The 16,881-nt window shown below is 46.0% G+C and overlaps 2 protein-coding genes across 2 annotated transcripts; one reads left to right on the top strand and one right to left on the bottom strand.

Annotated features, from left to right (window-relative positions):
- Positions 1-454: 454 nt before the first annotated feature.
- Positions 455-11,352, bottom strand: METTL6 (methyltransferase 6, tRNA N3-cytidine). Its single transcript, XM_074195774.1, has 5 exons — positions 11,053-11,352; positions 10,512-10,646; positions 7,260-7,430; positions 6,023-6,164; positions 455-2,258 (listed from the first exon to the last, which is right to left on the bottom strand). Exons 1-5 carry the CDS (start codon positions 11,305-11,307, stop codon positions 2,110-2,112), a joined length of 852 nt encoding a protein of 283 aa, XP_074051875.1. The 5' UTR covers positions 11,308-11,352; the 3' UTR covers positions 455-2,109.
- Positions 11,353-11,673: 321 nt separating this feature from the next.
- On the top strand, positions 11,674-16,590 carry EAF1 (ELL associated factor 1). Its single transcript, XM_074195775.1, has 6 exons — positions 11,674-11,858; positions 11,949-12,043; positions 12,317-12,453; positions 13,263-13,429; positions 14,845-15,078; positions 16,307-16,590. Exons 1-6 carry the CDS (start codon positions 11,756-11,758, stop codon positions 16,351-16,353), a joined length of 783 nt encoding a protein of 260 aa, XP_074051876.1. The 5' UTR covers positions 11,674-11,755; the 3' UTR covers positions 16,354-16,590.
- The last annotated feature ends 291 nt before the right edge of the window (positions 16,591-16,881 follow it).

The following is a 16,881-nucleotide window of genomic DNA, read 5'->3' as shown; positions in this document are numbered from 1 at the left end:
AGAAGGGAAAGGAAAAATACATTTAAATATTTAAATATATTTTATCGTTTTCTCTGCCCATGCCAACAGGGAAAGCTCCAGGCTTCAGAAACGTACCTGATCATGATTCTCCAAAGCAGGTGGGAGGGGCCGCAATTTTTCAAATTTGCCTAAGATGAACAAATATCCATTCTAGCTCTGACCCTGGAAACACCCACCATTTTTAACCACCTTATTTCTCTGTCAGCTTGGATTTGTCTTTCTCTCCATAAGACAAGTCATCAATACTCCAATCTTCTCTCACCTGTGATGAAAGCTCTTGTCATTGGATTCTACAAGAGTGTCCCTTGGACTTCTGACAGGGCCCTGATGGCTCCTGAGAACTCAATCTATGAGACTCGCTGTCCCTCTGCCATCTTACTTTGGGGTCCCCTTGCCCCCCATCCCAGAGCCTTGGAAATGAACCAGGTGTTTGCCCTACTGCAGCTGTCCAAATAAGCACTGGTTCAAGTAATTGGGCCCCGAAACCCATCAACGCCAATATAATGAAAATCAGCAGTGGAGTGAAAAAGAGAGTTAATGTATTCTGCCTTTATTCTTCTGTTGTAGACTTTTCTAGAGACATCTGTGTTTGTGGCCAAACACTGTATTTGCTGGAGGCAGATACATCTGTTCCTAGCCCAAGGATGTGGGGAGCATTGAAGAGAATACACTTTCATTCTTACCAGCAAAAGAACAATTAACAATGAAAAGATTCAGAAAACATCAATTCCCATTGCTGAAACAGGCACCTTGAGGGTTTTTTCCCCCATGTTCTTTCTCTTCTTCCCATTCCCATAAAAGCTCAGAGCAGATAATTCTAAAATATATTTTATTAAAACTCTCCCTTTATTTTCAACAAAAATATATTTTAAAAAAACCTCCACTCTCTTGGCTTGTTTTAAAACAATGCCCAGAAATAACCACATAGTGACAGACTGAAATTTAACTGTGAAGAATAGAACGCTATTCAACCGTCCTTCACAGTTGGCCTTCCCTCTGGGGTTGCTTCAATGATCCCTTCCTCTGTTGGAAAAATCCACATCTGTGCTAAAATTAAGAAGCACTGGGTTCCCTTCCATTTCTCTTCTTGGAAATCAAGTTGCCAAAGATGAGCATAAGCTACAGTCTTTTTGTTATAAGAGCTCTTGGAGGCCATGTTTGTGGCTGCCACCCTCTGTAGACAAAGGAAGGTTTATAAAACCCCATTTCCTTTGTACTCCATGGCTCTCAGGTCAGCCCTGGCATATCTGGTTGGCATCCATTTTCTGGTACTGCATTCCTGAGAGTCAAATATCCTGATGTTACAATGAACCAGGATCACATAATGCTTCCTTTCAATGATGGATTCAATGCCTCCCCCATCCCGTATCAACTTACGAGAGAAGATATGGCAGATGCCACAAGTGAGCACAAGCCATAATGCTGTAACTTAACTAAGTCTCAGACTGCTACTCATTGGGCACAAAAGGTCTCCTCTAGACTACGTCTGAACAAGGAGGTGGGCCAGCCACATGACATGAACACCTATGGAATATCAGAGGACCTGGAGCAGGGGTCCTAAACCTGTGTCTCAGACACCTTTGGGAATCTGATGAAACCCAAACACCTGTTCTCAGAATCATGTTTCTAATTGTATAAAATAAGATACAGTTGATTACAAAGGAGACCAACTTTGAAATAGTTATTGAAATACTATTAAAAAAATTTACAGGGGCCGCTAGGTGGCGCAGTAGATAGAGCACCGGCCCTGGAGTCAGGAGGACCTGAGTACAAATCCGGCATCAGACACTTAATAATTACCTAGCTGTGTGGCCTTGGGCAAGCCACTTAACCCCATTTGCCTTGCAAAAAACCTAAAAAAAAAAATTCAGACAAAGGAAGGTCTCTGGAGTGTAGCAGAGGATCTGAGGAGGACACAGATGAGAACCATGAAGCATGAAAAAGTATAGATGGTCTGTGCTTTGCATCCTTGGAGAAAAGCCCCCTCCCCATTTGGGTAATAATGGATCCTCTGAAGAATGGAATTCCTAAACTCTGACAAAATTTCTCATTTTTAAACAGGTGCCTGTGAAGTAGTAGTAGTGAGAATCATGGTGTCCTTGGAAGCTTCCGAAATTTGCTCTGTAGAAAAACTCTGGGGACACAGAGGCCTTCTTTCTTATTCACGGTTTCTCGAAGCACATACTCATTGACCACTTCTTCATATCCCGTTGCCCTGAAGAGCTGAGCCAAGAATACTGGAAGAGAAAAAAGTAAATAGTACCAATGATCACTGCTTGGAGAACTTTCCTATTGCTTCACCAGGTGGAAGTAGAATGGGATAGGGACTGTAAGACTGCCTTCTGGGGGAGGGGGGTAAGATTAGGGGGAAAAGATTTTACTTATTTTAGTTCTACAATTTAAGTACAAAAAAAAAGAATAAAAACATTATATTTGCAACCTCAAAAAAAAAAAAGTAGAGTGGGGAAGCCAAGACCATGTTTTTGTTTTAAACAAATGAATATTTTACTTTGACATTTTAGGGTTGATTTTACTTTAATGGAAAAATAAGATAACACGATCCCATTTCCTATAAGCTCATTGTTTTTATACACAGAAATGGAAAATTTTAATTTAAGAGAAATGACTTTTATGAGCAGGAAGGGACTACAGAGAACACAGTCCAATCCCTCGCTGGGACACAGTAAAATGACTTAGAGCCACACAGGTTGTAAGGCCTGGAGACAGAAATGACAGAAAAGTTTCCTGACTCCAAGTACTGGGTGGGCACTCATTCAAAAATTTCTCTTCCAGACCACACATTTCTATTATAAAGGTAGCCTGCTCCCACTTGCCCCATGGAAGCCACCTTCCACATGTCCAGGGTGGGTTTACTGTTCAATTCAATGATCATCTAAGGAATATCCAGTCTGTGGCCAGCATAGGCCACCAGTGATAACTTCAAAAGAACTAATGAACAAGCATTAAGCACTTACTACACACTAAGCAGGCACTGTATTGATAATGTACAGCGCTCAAAAGCTAGTTAGGCTCCCCAAGATTCTGCACCCTTGACCACTTCATACTGAGCACCTCATTCATTCTAAGACTCTGGGATGGGGGGCAAGAGGACCCCAAATGAAATCCTGGTGACTGTACATATCACAGTCTTTCCCTGCCCACCATGACGATGAGGACCAAGGCCAAAGCAGTGTGGGCCCAAGCCTGAGGACACAGGCCCAATGAACAGTCCTGGCTTTGCAAACAGTGGCCTGCTCCTCACGCCTCTTAGTGAAAAGAAGCAATACAGTGGAAGGCAGTTAACAACTCTCACAGACTTTCCTCATTTATTTCAACCTCAGCAGACTCCTCTTTTAAATGGCATCTTTCCCCATTCCCTCCAAGGGCATGCAAGGTTTGTTTCCTCATCACCAAAAAAACCTTCCACCTGAGCCTGCTGCCACTTCAAGTTTCTGTCAACTAAATGTGTCAAACCTGATGACTGCTGCACCATCACTCCCTTTCTAATCAAACATCTACCAGTTACCTGTTCTCATTTCCTTCTGACATCTGGATCTTCTTTCAACTGATGACCCACTGACCCCCCCCTTTTCTTTTTACAAGGCAACTGGTCAAGTGTCTTGTCCAAGGTCACACAGCTAGGTAATTATTAAGTGTCTGGGGCTAGATTTGAACTCAGGTTCTCCTGATTCCAGAGGCAAAATGAATTTATGCAGTGAATTCATAAAAAAATTCTGTCAGTATATGAAATATTCCAGACCTCTGGATATTGCTCTATCCACTGTGCCACCTAGCTGCCTCCCACTGACCCTTAAATCCAGTACCCACCTCCTCCCTAACCCCAGTTAAAGTCCCCTTGGTGACACTAACAGTGGTTACATAGATTCTCTTGCAACCTCACTCATTACTGGACCTCTCACCATCCCCTAGCTCGGTATTTTCCTCTCTTCTTTCTCCATTCTTTTATTCAGAAAGAACATTCATTCACCTTCATGGGGTCTACATGGACTCCTTCCAAATTCTGTCCCACTCTCTTTCTAACTCTTAATCTCTAAGGATCTTGTAGACATTTCTGGTAAACGATTTGGCTTCATCTCCTAAAACCAAGTTCATCTCTCCAGGTTCTAAGGCTGGTAATTTTGGACTTTATTTCCCCCCCCATCCTTCATTAATTTGACAAATATTACTTTAGATTTTTTTTATTCAGATGCATATGAAGCAGAAATAAATGTGGGCTAGACAAGAACATCCTTGATCTCTAGCTTCTTCTAAAGTTTTCAGAATCCTGTTGGTTCTCTCAAAAGCCAGGTGCCTTTCACCTAGACTCGGACTACCCATCTAATCAGTCATTACAATCACATTCATAGTACAGCTACCAGTTCTCTGAAGGCAAAGATCCCCACCTGCCTTTGGTGCCTTAATGTCCCCAGTGCTTGAACCCTGGATGAACCAGTTTTAAGTGCCCTCTGCTATCCAAGCCTCTTGTCCTATTGTCAATCTTGCTCTATCAGACCTCAGCTGTGGCTCACAGCCACGAGTTCCTGTGCTATTTAGGAGAAAGTCACATGGTAGTGCCCCACTGGGGTCCTCTCATGTCATCTTACCTGGGCTCCCACAGCCTCAAGGCAACCCCCTTTATACCTCCTTAACTTATTCTCCCACTCCCCATAATGACTCTTCCAAGCTTTCTCACCCCCCCCCCTGCAAAATTTCCTTGGCTCTCGCTGCTCCTCCTCCTGAACACTGTGTCTCTTGCTTCATTAAAACAATGGAGGCCACTTGTTGAGATTTCCTTCCCCTCCCTCCCCCTCCTTCTGATGCATCACTAAGAAGCCAAGACTTCCTCCTCCTTCCCTGAGTCTAACTAGTGAACAGACATGAGAGATCCCAATCGTGCTATTATCTCCATTCCCTACCAATCATTGTTTGCTCCTAGGCAGCTTCCCTACTACCTATAAACATGTAGCTCCTTCTCTCCAAATTAGTTAATCAATCCCCTAAGCAAGCATTTATTAACCACCCACTATGTGCAAGGCTCTAGTAAGAGAAAGGCAAGAACAAACAAGCCCCCATTTTTGGTCCTTGTCTGGCACTTATTATACTGGAATGGCACTGAAAGTTGACTGACCCACCCAAAGTTTGTTCTCCTCCAATCTATCTTAAATAGTGTCTCCAATCTTCTTTGAACCCACTGTCTTCTCTTCTCCAATAGCATTTTCAACCTCTTCCACGAAATATTACTTAACAGGCTTGTCTTAATTGTTCTGAATGCTTTCTACACACATACATAAGACATACAGACATACAGGTAGAGAGAACCAGAAATAGTTAGATCTCTTTACATCTCTCTAGCTTGGTTTTCCTCTCCACCATTACTGTCTCTGAGAAAAACTTCTGCTGTTCCCCATGTAACCAGCACAGTGCTGGGCACAACAGAAGAGATTTAATAAATACTTCTTGCTTTACTGCCTTTGTATTTATTATTCAGTGCTATACAACCTGCCTATACACAAAACAGTTACAAACTAAGGATATTTCCTGGATGACATCTGGCTTCTGTTTCTACAACTATGCTAAATGATAAGGTGCTGAAGGGTGTGTTTGTGAGAGCATGGAATATATTTTAGGCCCTCAATCAATGAGCCATAAAATTTGTTGGGATCCATTCCACACACACACACACACACACACACACACTTATTTCTTGCTGTCCTCTCTTTTCTTTAAAGTCTTAGTTAGGAATGGAAACAGGTTCCCTCTCATGCTTTGTTTTGAAACATGAAAATCTGCCTGGTCAACCATCGGTCTATACCAACCATTTCATGATTTGCCTAAATACCAGAACAGAAACATGAAAATGAATTGTCCAAACCTCTCGCACATAAGCTGTGTCACCCACAGCAACATGAAAAGTCATTATAATTCAATGCACAGTTGAAAATTGATTTAAAAAAAAGAAAAAAAGAACTTTAAAGGGACACAGCCCTTTCATTCCTCTTACCATCAGTAAAGAAATAGGCCCTAGTCCCATCTTGTCTAACGTAAAAGTTTTCTCCCAGCTTGTTGCCAGCTTTAAACCGAAGCATTGCGTGATCATTCAGTCCATAGTCTCGAAACAAGACACATTTACCTGGCTTTAGTACCTAGTGAACACAAACATGCATTTTACATTATTCTTATGTATTAAGTTTTACTCAATATTATTGAACTTTTAGCTTTTAGAAACCACTGGCTTGTGAAAGTTCTAGGCTGAGCTAAAGTGGATTATTGATGGGATGTGTGGCACTGCAATCAATGAATGGAAAAAAGGAGATTGCTGCCTTCACTGCTTAAAAGGATGAGTTTTGAACACACCTCTTAGTGGTTGTGTTCATTCCTGCCAACGACTAAGAAATGACAAAGCACAATGATGAAAACATGGTTGTAACCGTTTTCCTTTGAAAAGCTATTTCTGAAAAGAAAGAATGCCTTTCTGTTGAATCAAAGACATTTCTGACAACAGGCATTACAGAATCCAATTCATCTATGGTCAGCCTAAGTCTGACCAGCTTCATCATCCAAGGACAAAAAGGTACAGGTCGCTCAATTGCAATTCATGCAACTTTTCATTTAAATTCCTGAAATTTGTTACCCTATATCCACATGAGAAACACTTTAACTCTTCAAAACCTCGCTTTTAGCACTATGAAGTGATTATCAAGTATCTGAATCAATTGCAACAAAAATTGATTTGAACCACATCAAGAGCACAATTTCTGAGCTCCTACACATACATATGGTAAGTTATCCTTTGATCTCAAAGACCAAGACATCAAAGAAGTGATGTCATGGCATGCCTGTAAATAGCAATAAAGTAAGGGGGTGTTCTCACTATTTCTCCCAGAACCACCTGACCTCAGTGGCCTAATATAGGAGGAGCAGAAGGACTAGGTTGGACCAGATACAAAGGGGGACCCTGGCCTGTTAGACAGAGGTCTTTCCCATATCATCAGGTTTAGGGGGAAGCTTCTAACATAGTAACATTCAAAGGTCCTCAAAGGGTAGCTTCACCCCTTTGGCTCCATAGCCAAGCAGATATAGCCAATGTATAGAACCACGGTTCCCCTTGTACTAGGGAAAAAAATCTTCAGGATTAAACTAGTTTAACCTGCCTCATGATGGTCTACCAGCTTTGCAACTTGGGCTTTGTGATTTCAAAGCCACCTTCCCTTCTACCCCCAAGTCAGGGTCTCATCTACCTTATAAACATTTTGCAAGACCAGGTGCATCTTGTCAGGGTGAACAGCAGACAGTACAAATATCAAAGTGACCACATCCACAGAGGCAGCTGGGACATGCTCCAGGAGATCATCTTGGGTCAGATCACAATGGAATGCCTTACACCGCTCAGCATCATACAAAGGGTTTTGCTGTTCAGCAAGGAAAGGAGGAAAAGAAGACAAATTGATTCACCGTTAAATCATAACAATGAAATAATTCAAATTCAACAAATGTTGTATCTACCACTATCAAGGCAATGCTGAGGGAACAAAAGTGAGGTTGCTGTTGCCTTTATTCTACTGGTAAAGCATGAGCTGAATAGAGCAAACAGCATGAAGTAACTCCATGAAAACTTAGCCTCAGGTGAAACCCTTCAACAGAGGGCAGTGACTCTGGTAATAATAGGCATAAATCAGGTGCTATCGGCCGTTTCCTTATATTATAGATGACCTTGCCCCAGTTTTGTGATGTCACCGCCTATGTAACCGATACCACGGAAAGCAATGCCAGAAGCATTCAACCCACTCTGCCCAGGCTGTAGAGGAGAAGAGATTCCTCACAGTTGATTCCCCAGACAAGGTAGCCATCTCCACAAAGTAGCTAACTTTCAAACACTGCTAGGAAAGCCCGGGTCATCATTCCTGCCCTAGTCCCAGCATTCTATTCACAGCAGATGTCCCTAACACTTAAATATTCTTACACATGACTGGATTTAATTGCCAGATGTTGCATCAGAGCTTCAAAAATGTGCATTTTATAAGCCTGTAGCAGCAGATAAGCTCCTTAAACTTAGGAAACATTGACTTTTTCTCTGTAAGACTAGAGTGCTGAGTATGGAGGAAATGTTTGCTGACTGACTGATACAAGGTCAGAGAGATAGCAGACCCCCCAACCCCCAAACTGATTACCCAGAGTCTACAATTGGTTACTTAAGGGTTGACTATTCGTTTGGCAACCCGATAAGGGTGGTAGGTAAGAGCAAGGAGGGTGGGGCCTGGTCTCCTCCCTCCTGAGGAGGGTCTTCTCGTCCCCTTGGCCTAATTTTCAGGAATCTAAAGGTGGGGAGGGGCTGGGCCCTGCCCATAGACTGCTGGGCTCCCAGGGAGCAGTCAACAGTCTAAAAGTGGAAAGAAACACAGAGAAAAATCTCCTTTGAGCTTAGGAATTTCTTCTCAAATTCCCTCAAATTCTTCCCCATTCACTCAAGTTCCTGTAGCCATTAGGAAGGTATAAACTGAGCCCAAATCCACCCCTTTCTCCGCTTTACCCCACTGGTCATTATTTCTCCTCACCAAAGCAAATGAACTAAGGGAGAGGGCCACACAACTGGGTCATAATCCTTTCCCTTCCTTCCAACCTCATGGCCATCTTGGCGTTAGGCTCTCAGCAGGGTCTCTTATGTATTTTGCTCTTGAGAGACTGCATGAAGTAGTGGACAGAGATGGCTGCAGATTCAGGAAAGAGCTGGATCCCAGTTCAGCCTCCAGCTTCTACTGATCCCAGGGGACCTGAGGCAAGGCCCTAGACTTTCAGCCAGAATAACCTGAAGCCCAGGTCTAGTATATTATAATCATACACAAAAATACATGCATGTAGGAAGGTGTAGGTTTGTATAGTGCCACTAAAATGTTATAAAATATAAAATTCTGTCACAATTTAGAACTTTGTGAAGATATACATTTATGGTTATGATAAGCATTTTCTCCTCTTAAAGATAATTTTGAGGTTAAAAAACACATGAAGGACATATCCATCCATAGATGTCCCCTGAATTCTTCTTGGAAAGAAGTTCTGCAGCTGCAAGGAGGGGACATCCCAAAGGAGGGAAATGCTTGGCCAAAAGAGAGAACAGGAGCCCTTAGCAGTAACCCTGGTGGAAGGTGCAAAGATTCAAACCAGAGGGGGAGCATCATCTCAGATCTTCCATTTCCCTGCACTCTTCAGGGCTTCTTCATGATGAAAGGTTTGAATGTGAATGAGAAAATGATTGATACCCAAAGGGGAGAAGAGGTTAGAAAAAATGGGAGGGAGGGGGACCTTCAGTGGACATCCATTCCAACCCTAAGCAGTTCAGGTATAAGAGACCTCAAGATCTAAATGGACTTTGAGGTCAGTGTGAGTCGGTGGGTATAATGTGCAGGCCCCAACCTGAATGTGACATGAATGTTACTCATGCTGAAAAGTTTTGTTTTTTTTTTTATTTAAGGCAGTGGGGTTAAGTGGCTTGCCCAAGGCCACACAGCTGTTAAGTGTCTGAGACCAGATTTGAACTCAGGTCCTCCTGACTCCAGGGCCAGTGCTCTATCCACTGTGCCACCTAGCTGCCCCATTGGATGTTACTCATGAATGAAGAAGAGATGAATGACTTGCTATCCTGGAAGCAGAATAAACACCCCTCACCCCCAGCTCTACTCTGGGCCTTTTCTTCTGGGAAAGACCAAACTTCAGGAAATTCTACTATCAGTAATGTCAGGGACTCTAAAGTCTCTTCTAGGGGTCAAAGGGAAGGAAGACAAAGTCCTGTTGTGTCCTGCCTGGGTCAGACTACAGTGGACAGACGGATGAAGCTTGTCTTTTGGTGCCACCTTATTAAAAAGTCCGCTAGATGATACCAACTTGTCCTAGGACAATGAGTACAATACTGTGGGATCTGACTGTGCCCAGGATAAAGGAAGAGCAGCTGAAGGAAGTGAAATGGTTCTCTGTGGAAAGTGATGACAATGCTGGGGACAGACGTGAGCACCGCCTGTGAATAAATGTCTGAAATCTGACCGGTAGCTTTGTCATGCAGACTTGTCCTGCCCTTGGGGACAGATGGAAATTGCAAGAGGGCAGATTTCCATGCAACCTAAGGAAAGCCGTTTCACAAGCAGTGCTGATCTAGAACAGGAGGGGATCACCAAGAATCTTCACAATTCACTTGCTGAGGACATCCTCAGTGGGCTTTGGGGAGGAGGAGGAGGAAGAGTCTTGGATCACAAGAGTGAGGGACAAATTGGGGGAGTGAAGTTCTCACCTTTTTGCTAGTTACCGAAAGGGTCTCCACCTAAAAGCTGTTAGTCAGAGAAATTATTTGTGCAGTTCTACTATTCTTTAGCCACATAACCAACTTATTTTCCCTTTCACAATTAGCACTAATTAGTAAGTCAATTAAAAGAACAAAGGACAAATTCAGCAGTTTTCATCTGCTGAGAAAAAAAAGTACCTTATCAGGTGCCTGTTATACCAACCTTAACATATTCGATGGCCCGGGGTGAGAAGTCACAGGCGTAAGCAAAGAGATGTGAATCTTGTTCTAGAAGTGGGAATAAGCAGTTTCCGACCCCACAGCCGGCTTCGAGGATAGTCAACTTCTGATCATCAAACTGGGGGGGGAGAAAAAAAGAGTATAGGTTAGATCTGCAGCATCGGCACATGGAACTGTTCATTCTCATCTCATATCGCAAAACAGAAAGCTTGCGTTCATTTTATATTCTATTTTCATTATCTTAATTTGTATCGGAGTAAGTTTCCCCAGAAGCTAGGCGCCACGGCCAGTTGCGTTACTCGGTCCTGGGCGCCCAGCAAGCGTCATCAGACGCTAGAGCTTGGGGTAGCCTGGAAACAAGCTCGGGAAACGGAGAAGACCCTTGAATAAGGCGCGTCTGTGGATCTGCAAAAGCTAAGGCCCGCGCCCCCAGGGCCCTGCCCCGGCCCCCGCCGGCCCCCGGGAGCCCCCCGCCGGGCCCCGGAGCCCCCGCCCGTCCGCACGGGGCGCGGCCGCCGGCTCACCTCGCGGCACGACCTCAGCTCCCCGAACTCCCGCGCGGTCCAGTGCCGGTCCCTGAAGAAGCGCGTGCTGTGCCGCTTGTAGAACAGGTCCCAGTGCTTCCGGGCCTCCTGCTCCAGCCGGGCTTGCCTGAAGGCGGCCCGGGCGGCGGCGCCTGCGGGGCTGGGGCTGGGGCTGGGGCGGCCCGGCTCCTCCTCGCCACGCCGAGGCCCCGGCCCTTCGGGGGGAGCCGCCTCCGCCCCCGGGGCTCCCGCCATCGCGCGGGCGGGATCGGCCGCTCACGGGGGGAGCCGGGGCCGAGCGCGCCGGGGCGGCCGCCACCCTCCCTCCCGCCTCTTCCGGGCGCCAAGCGCGTCACTTCCTTCCACCCCCGGCCTGCCGCAGGGGGAGGGGCGCTAGGGGCGGGCTAAGGGGCCTCCGCGGCTTCCTCCCCACGGGGCGGCTCCGAGGGGAGCGCCGCCCGCGGCCCGCCGCTTCTCCGCCCCTTCCGGCAGGAGCACCGCCCCCGGAAGCTCGCTCGCGGCCCCGCCCCCTTCCGGCAGGAGCACCGCCCCCCGGAAGCTCGCTCGCGTTCCCCGCAGGTCCCGCCCCCGGCACGGCGGAAGGGCCGCGGGCGATTCCGGCTGCGGGCGGGGGTCGCGCCCGCCCCCTGCCAGCCTCGGCGCGCGGCGGCGTCCCCCCTCGGGGCCGGGCCGGGGAAGGGCCATGAACGGCGGCGCCAACCCGCTGCTGGACCGCGAGGAGCACGGCCTGAGGCTGGGCGAGAGCTTCGAGAAGAGGCCCAAGTCCTCCTTCCACACCATCCGCTGTGAGCCGGGGCCCGGGCGGGCGGGGAGGGGGAGGGGCGGGGGTCGCGGAAGGCGGAAGCCCCCTCTCAGCCCCGTCTCTCCGCCCGCAGATGACTTCAAGCCCGCGTCCATAGACACGTCGTGCGAGGGCGAGCTGCAGGTCGGCAAAGGCGACGAGGTGACCATCACGCTGCCGCACATCCCCGTGAGTGCCCGGGCCGGGGCGGCGCGGCCGGGGCCGGGAGTCAGCAGGGCCTGGGCCCGGATGCGGCCGGGACGCTGCACGGCCACCCAGCCGCGTGGCCTTAGAAAAAAAGCTAAATGAGCAAAAAGCCCATCTTGTGCCCTCTTCACAACTTCGGCATAGAAAAAAGGACGAACTACTTAGAGCACTGGGTCAGGAGGGGTTTAAGGGGAGTCGCAGTCACTCGCCCCCCCTTGATCTGAGATGACCCTCTTGTACTTTTACTTTCAACAGGGATCCACGCCTCCAATGACTGTGTTCAAAGGAAACAAACGACCTTATCAGAAAGACTGCGTCCTCATCATCAATCATGACACTGGTGAATACGTGCTGGAAAAACTCAGCAGCAGCATTCAGGTCAAGAAGACAAGGTGGGTAGATGACGAAGCCGTGCCCACTCCAGGACCCCAGTGCCTTCTGTATGATCAGCAGCGCGGGGACCACTGGCAGAGCCCATGGCTTAGTACATAACTCCTAGTGAGCTCGCCGGGTCAGCAGCCTCAGGCCACTGCTGTGTTGCCTCTGTAAGGGAAACCGAGGAAGAGACTGAAGCCCCAAGGACCCAGAGTCGTACAGTGAGGAAAGGCACAGTTGGGCCTCCAACCCAGGATTTTTCATTTCAAGCCTTGTGCTCCCCTGGGAAAGCTGCTTACCTTCCCTTGGTTGCTTCAGTCCAGTAGGCAGGTTCTTTTATCCACATAATTTTGAATGTCAGTTCTGTTAGGCATTATTCTCTCTAAACAAAATCTGTACAACCTGGGGAATAGTTTTCTGAATGGTCATTTTGTTGCCCTGTATGAGAAGGCAGACATCTTCATTTTCAGAAAGACTGTGGGTGCCAAAGATAATTAATGCTCCATTGAAACTAAGGTTGTTGAAACAGGGAAAATTTGAGATACAAAATTTAGGCACCTGGAGTTCTAAGGGCAAAAGAATCTCAATTATTATAGAAGCATTTCACTAGGGTGAAAGTGTAAACTCACAACAAGATGTATTCTGGGTTACTAAATCATGAGAATAAAATCACACTGACTTTTTGAGTACTGAACACCATTTCACAGGTAACCAGAAATTTTATGAAAATATTTTATTTAAAATACACAACGTAACGAGCTTTGGTTCATTGTAATACAAGTCTACATTTCTAGTCTAAAATGTATGATCCTTGTCCTTGTTTCAGAGCTGAGGGAAGCAGCAAAATCCAGGCACGGATGGAACAGCCCCCAGCTCGGGCACCTCCACCTCCTGTACCGTTTAGAGCTCCAATGAAACCACCAGTTGGACCAAAAACCTCTCCTGTGAAAGATAATCCTTCACCAGAACCTCAGTTGGATGACATTAAAAGAGGTAAATAATTTGTGGACCCTTTTTCCTCAAAAAAGCTAAAGATAAGAGGAACAGCATAACCACCAGGGAGTGTCCATGATTCTCCACTTGGGATTTCCCTTATAGGAGCTGTAGGCATGAGCTATCCTTGTTCCTCATGGGGACCTCCTAGAGTGTCTGGGAAGGCTCTTCTGGAATCACTCGCTTGAATTCAGACCCCTTAGAGGCACAGAATTTAAATAAGCACATACCTTGGATGTGATGGAGAAGGGGGACAGACGGTTATAGCTCTGTGGTCAGTGGGCCTGGCTGCTCTGCAGTTTCCTCTTTGGGGAATGAATCAAAAGTCATTATAAGTATTGTTTGGTTGGATAGATCATTTAGTTACATACTTCTTTGCTGGCAGTGTGTGACCCATAGAGTCGGAACAGAAATAAGCCTCGGTGAATCAGACCCTGTCTTGTATGTACTCTCCCAACAAGATGTAAGCTCTTTGAGGGCAGGGACATTTTTACTTTTGTCTTTGTAAAGTGGTGGTTGATTGATGGTAACTTTGAGTAACTCTCCCCAGTTAGTAACCCTCAGATATTTCCTCTGGAAAATGTGGTTTTTTAGTAGTTTCCAATTAGAGAGATATTTTAAGATTGAGTCACACTACAAGTTTGGGAAACGTTTTAAACACACAGATGCCAATACATAGGAAGGGGAGTTGATGAATCATCTCTTCTGGGCAGTTGTCCCTGTAGGTGAGGGGCTCCACCAGTCAGTCCATCATGAATGTAAAAACAGTCAGGCCCTCACACTGCTTCAGCTTGCAGGCCCCAGGAACCCTCTACCACTCTTGGACTGTAGGTACTAGGAGCATTTTTTTCTTAAGGTGCTCAGTCTATTTTTCCTGACTTATTAGGGTGTTAAAGTTTCCTTCTGTTGGCTTGAATGGCAGTTATGGACCATGAGTGCCTAGTCAATTCTGAGTCTATGAAGGAGTGTATCTCCTTAAAGATGTTCTTAATAGTGGAGTTAATGGATCACAGATCCAGAACTGGTAATGACCTCAGAGGCCATTTCCATCTTGTCCATCCCCTTTAACAGGGAAACTGAGATCAAGGAGGTTTAAGTGACTCACCTGCCTATCCCCCAGGTGTAAGCACCAGGGGCAGGATTTGAACCCATGTCCTTGGACTCCAGAGCCCATGGGCCAGGCTGCCTCATTAGTGTATTTTCTTCTGAATGTTGTGAGAAGATCCATTCATGCCCATTAAAAGCAGCATTGTGTGTTTGAGACTATGCCTTTTTTGACCCACACTTGGTGTTCTTACTCATTATTAATAAAGTCACAAACCTATAGTTTGCAAAATTTTTAAATATTATGCTTGAAGCAAATGGCATGTAGTTTGTCCTACTTTTCTGACACACAAATTGTCGTTTTGTTTCAGAGCTGAGAGCAGAAGTTGAGATAATTGAACAGATGAGTAGCAGCAGCGGGAGCAGCTCTTCAGACTCTGAGAGCTCCTCTGGCAGTGATGATGACAGCTCCAGCAGTGAAGGGGAGGAGCCAGCCCCTCGGGCCTCCCCCTCCCAACCTCCTCACCAGCAGTTCAGTCACAGAAACCCCGTGGCCAATGGCACCAGCCGGCCCCCAGGAAATAACCAGCTGATGAACACCTTACGTAAGTGTGAAACATACAGGGACATCCCAGCCCAAGTCAGGTTCAGTTTTTTGATTGCATTTTTGCACTGTCGATTCTTACTGAGGCTCAGGATTGTCAGGATTAAAAAGAAAATTCTCACTGTTCACTGTATCTGGAAGAATTTGAAGGTTGTGGGAGAATCTGGTCACTGAAAGAACTATAATTATTGACCCCAGAAAATGTCAGTGGGAACGAAGAGCCCAAGCTGGTATTTTTACATTCCTCCTGTGCAGACACACCTGAATACCAGGAAATGCTTTCCCGGATGTTTGCACATCCAAGCTTAGAGTCATTCTGGCCTAGATGGCGCCTCAATGGACCAGCCTTGGAGAAGAGGGATGGTTGGATAGAGACAGCATGTGTCCCCTAGTGGAGTGCAAGCAGGGCCTGGGTCTTTGTTGTGGTGTCGCGTCACCAGGACATCCCCAGTAGCTCACTTGGTTTGTAGTCTTTGTACTTTATTGTAGTAGAGGACCCTCCCCAGAGCAGCCAATGCATAGCCACAACTGCTCCGCCACTGATTGTCTCTGGCATCCCTCCACACACACACAGCCCAGTTCTGGGTCACAATCACATTGATCCATGCTTGTCTGTTGTTTTCCTCAATGGAGGGGTGTCTTGATTGACCAGTGGGCTCTCTGGAATGGACAGGAGGAGGTCAAGCATTCCTAATGACTGGCATCATTTTACTGCAGCTAATTAAAGAGAAGAGGAAGAACAGTCTGGATGGGGAGGATATGTTGGATTTTTCTGTGCCCCTAAACTGATTATACAGCCTGTCTTTATTGATGAATGGCCTTCCCTGGTGTGTTTAATCCGAGGAGGAACTGCAAACGACAGTAACAGTGGAGAAACTAATTGAGTTAACTCGGCTTCTATTGTAGGAATTGGTGATCCAACTGAGTTAACTCGTCACAAACAAACACAAATGAAGCCTAATGTCCTGCCCAATACCCTTCCCTGATCCAGGGGTATAATTATAGGCTTTTTACAGTCTCAGCATTACTGAAACCAAGCCCAGCAGTATCAATGTATCAAAACTTTGTGATCTGTCATAATGCTCACCAGAATGATTTTAAATAAAACATCTTTGTAAGGTTTAAAAAAAAAGAATTCTTTACTTGGTGACGTTGAATGCTTTCAACCAAAGAATTTTAAGGAATTAACTTTTAATTTTATGATTTTGCTTTTTGTTTTGTTCTTACAGGCAATGACCTACAATTGAGTGAGTCTGGCAGTGACAGTGATGACTAGCATTGGAACTTCCTACTTGGTCTCTTTGGTAGGAGAACATGTGGAGGCAGCAGGACACGAGCTGAGAGCCCACCGCTGAGGGGAGCACTAGGGGTTTAGGACTGTCACTGAGCCCCAGCAGGAGTGCACGTGTATATATTATGTGAATATAGTCTTACAAGTTTTACCTAGGTCTGTAGAGTAAATAACTAGGAGGATGACATTGGAGATGGAAAACCTGAACAGTTTGGGGGGGGGGGGGGGGGCTTGATTCTTCAAAGTCTGAGTGACAGACTTCCTTGGCAGTCACTCATTGGGATGCGCCATCTTTGTTGTCAAAGCAAATTATTTGACTGGGGGGGGGGGCACCACTCCCAAACTGTGTTCAAGCCTTTTCTAATTATTGCCTCACATGGAGTTGAAGGCTATAGCCTTTCTCGAGTAATTAGACTAGACCTGACCTGATAGACCAGTAGAGACAATTGGGCATAGATTTTCAAAGATGAGAACATTATATATGATCCAGTCCAAGTGGGGAGGTTTAGAAAG

Source organism: Macrotis lagotis, chromosome 7 (genome assembly GCF_037893015.1).
Source record: "Macrotis lagotis isolate mMagLag1 chromosome 7, bilby.v1.9.chrom.fasta, whole genome shotgun sequence".
NCBI lineage: Eukaryota > Metazoa > Chordata > Mammalia > Peramelemorphia > Peramelidae > Macrotis > Macrotis lagotis.
The sequence above is the reverse complement of the archived record's forward strand: the minus strand, read 5'-3'. Positions and strand labels throughout refer to the sequence as shown.

Bases quoted from the DNA above. Each gene is read 5' to 3' on its own strand.
- METTL6 (XM_074195774.1), bottom strand. From the start codon at position 11,307: ATGGCGGGAGCCCCGGGGGCGGAGGCGGCTCCCCCCGAAGGGCCGGGG. The intron at 7,431-10,511 runs GTTGGTATAACA...CTTGCTGAACAG, and splicing joins GGGCCATCGAATATGTTAAG to CAAAACCCTTTGTATGATGC. The intron at 6,165-7,259 runs GTAGATGAGACC...TGTGTTCACTAG, and splicing joins TCTTGCAAAATGTTTATAAG to GTACTAAAGCCAGGTAAATG.
- EAF1 (XM_074195775.1), top strand. From the start codon at position 11,756: ATGAACGGCGGCGCCAACCCGCTGCTGGACCGCGAGGAGCACGGCCTG. The intron at 12,454-13,262 runs GTGGGTAGATGA...TCCTTGTTTCAG, and splicing joins ATTCAGGTCAAGAAGACAAG to AGCTGAGGGAAGCAGCAAAA. The intron at 15,079-16,306 runs GTAAGTGTGAAA...TTGTTCTTACAG, and splicing joins CCAGCTGATGAACACCTTAC to GCAATGACCTACAATTGAGT.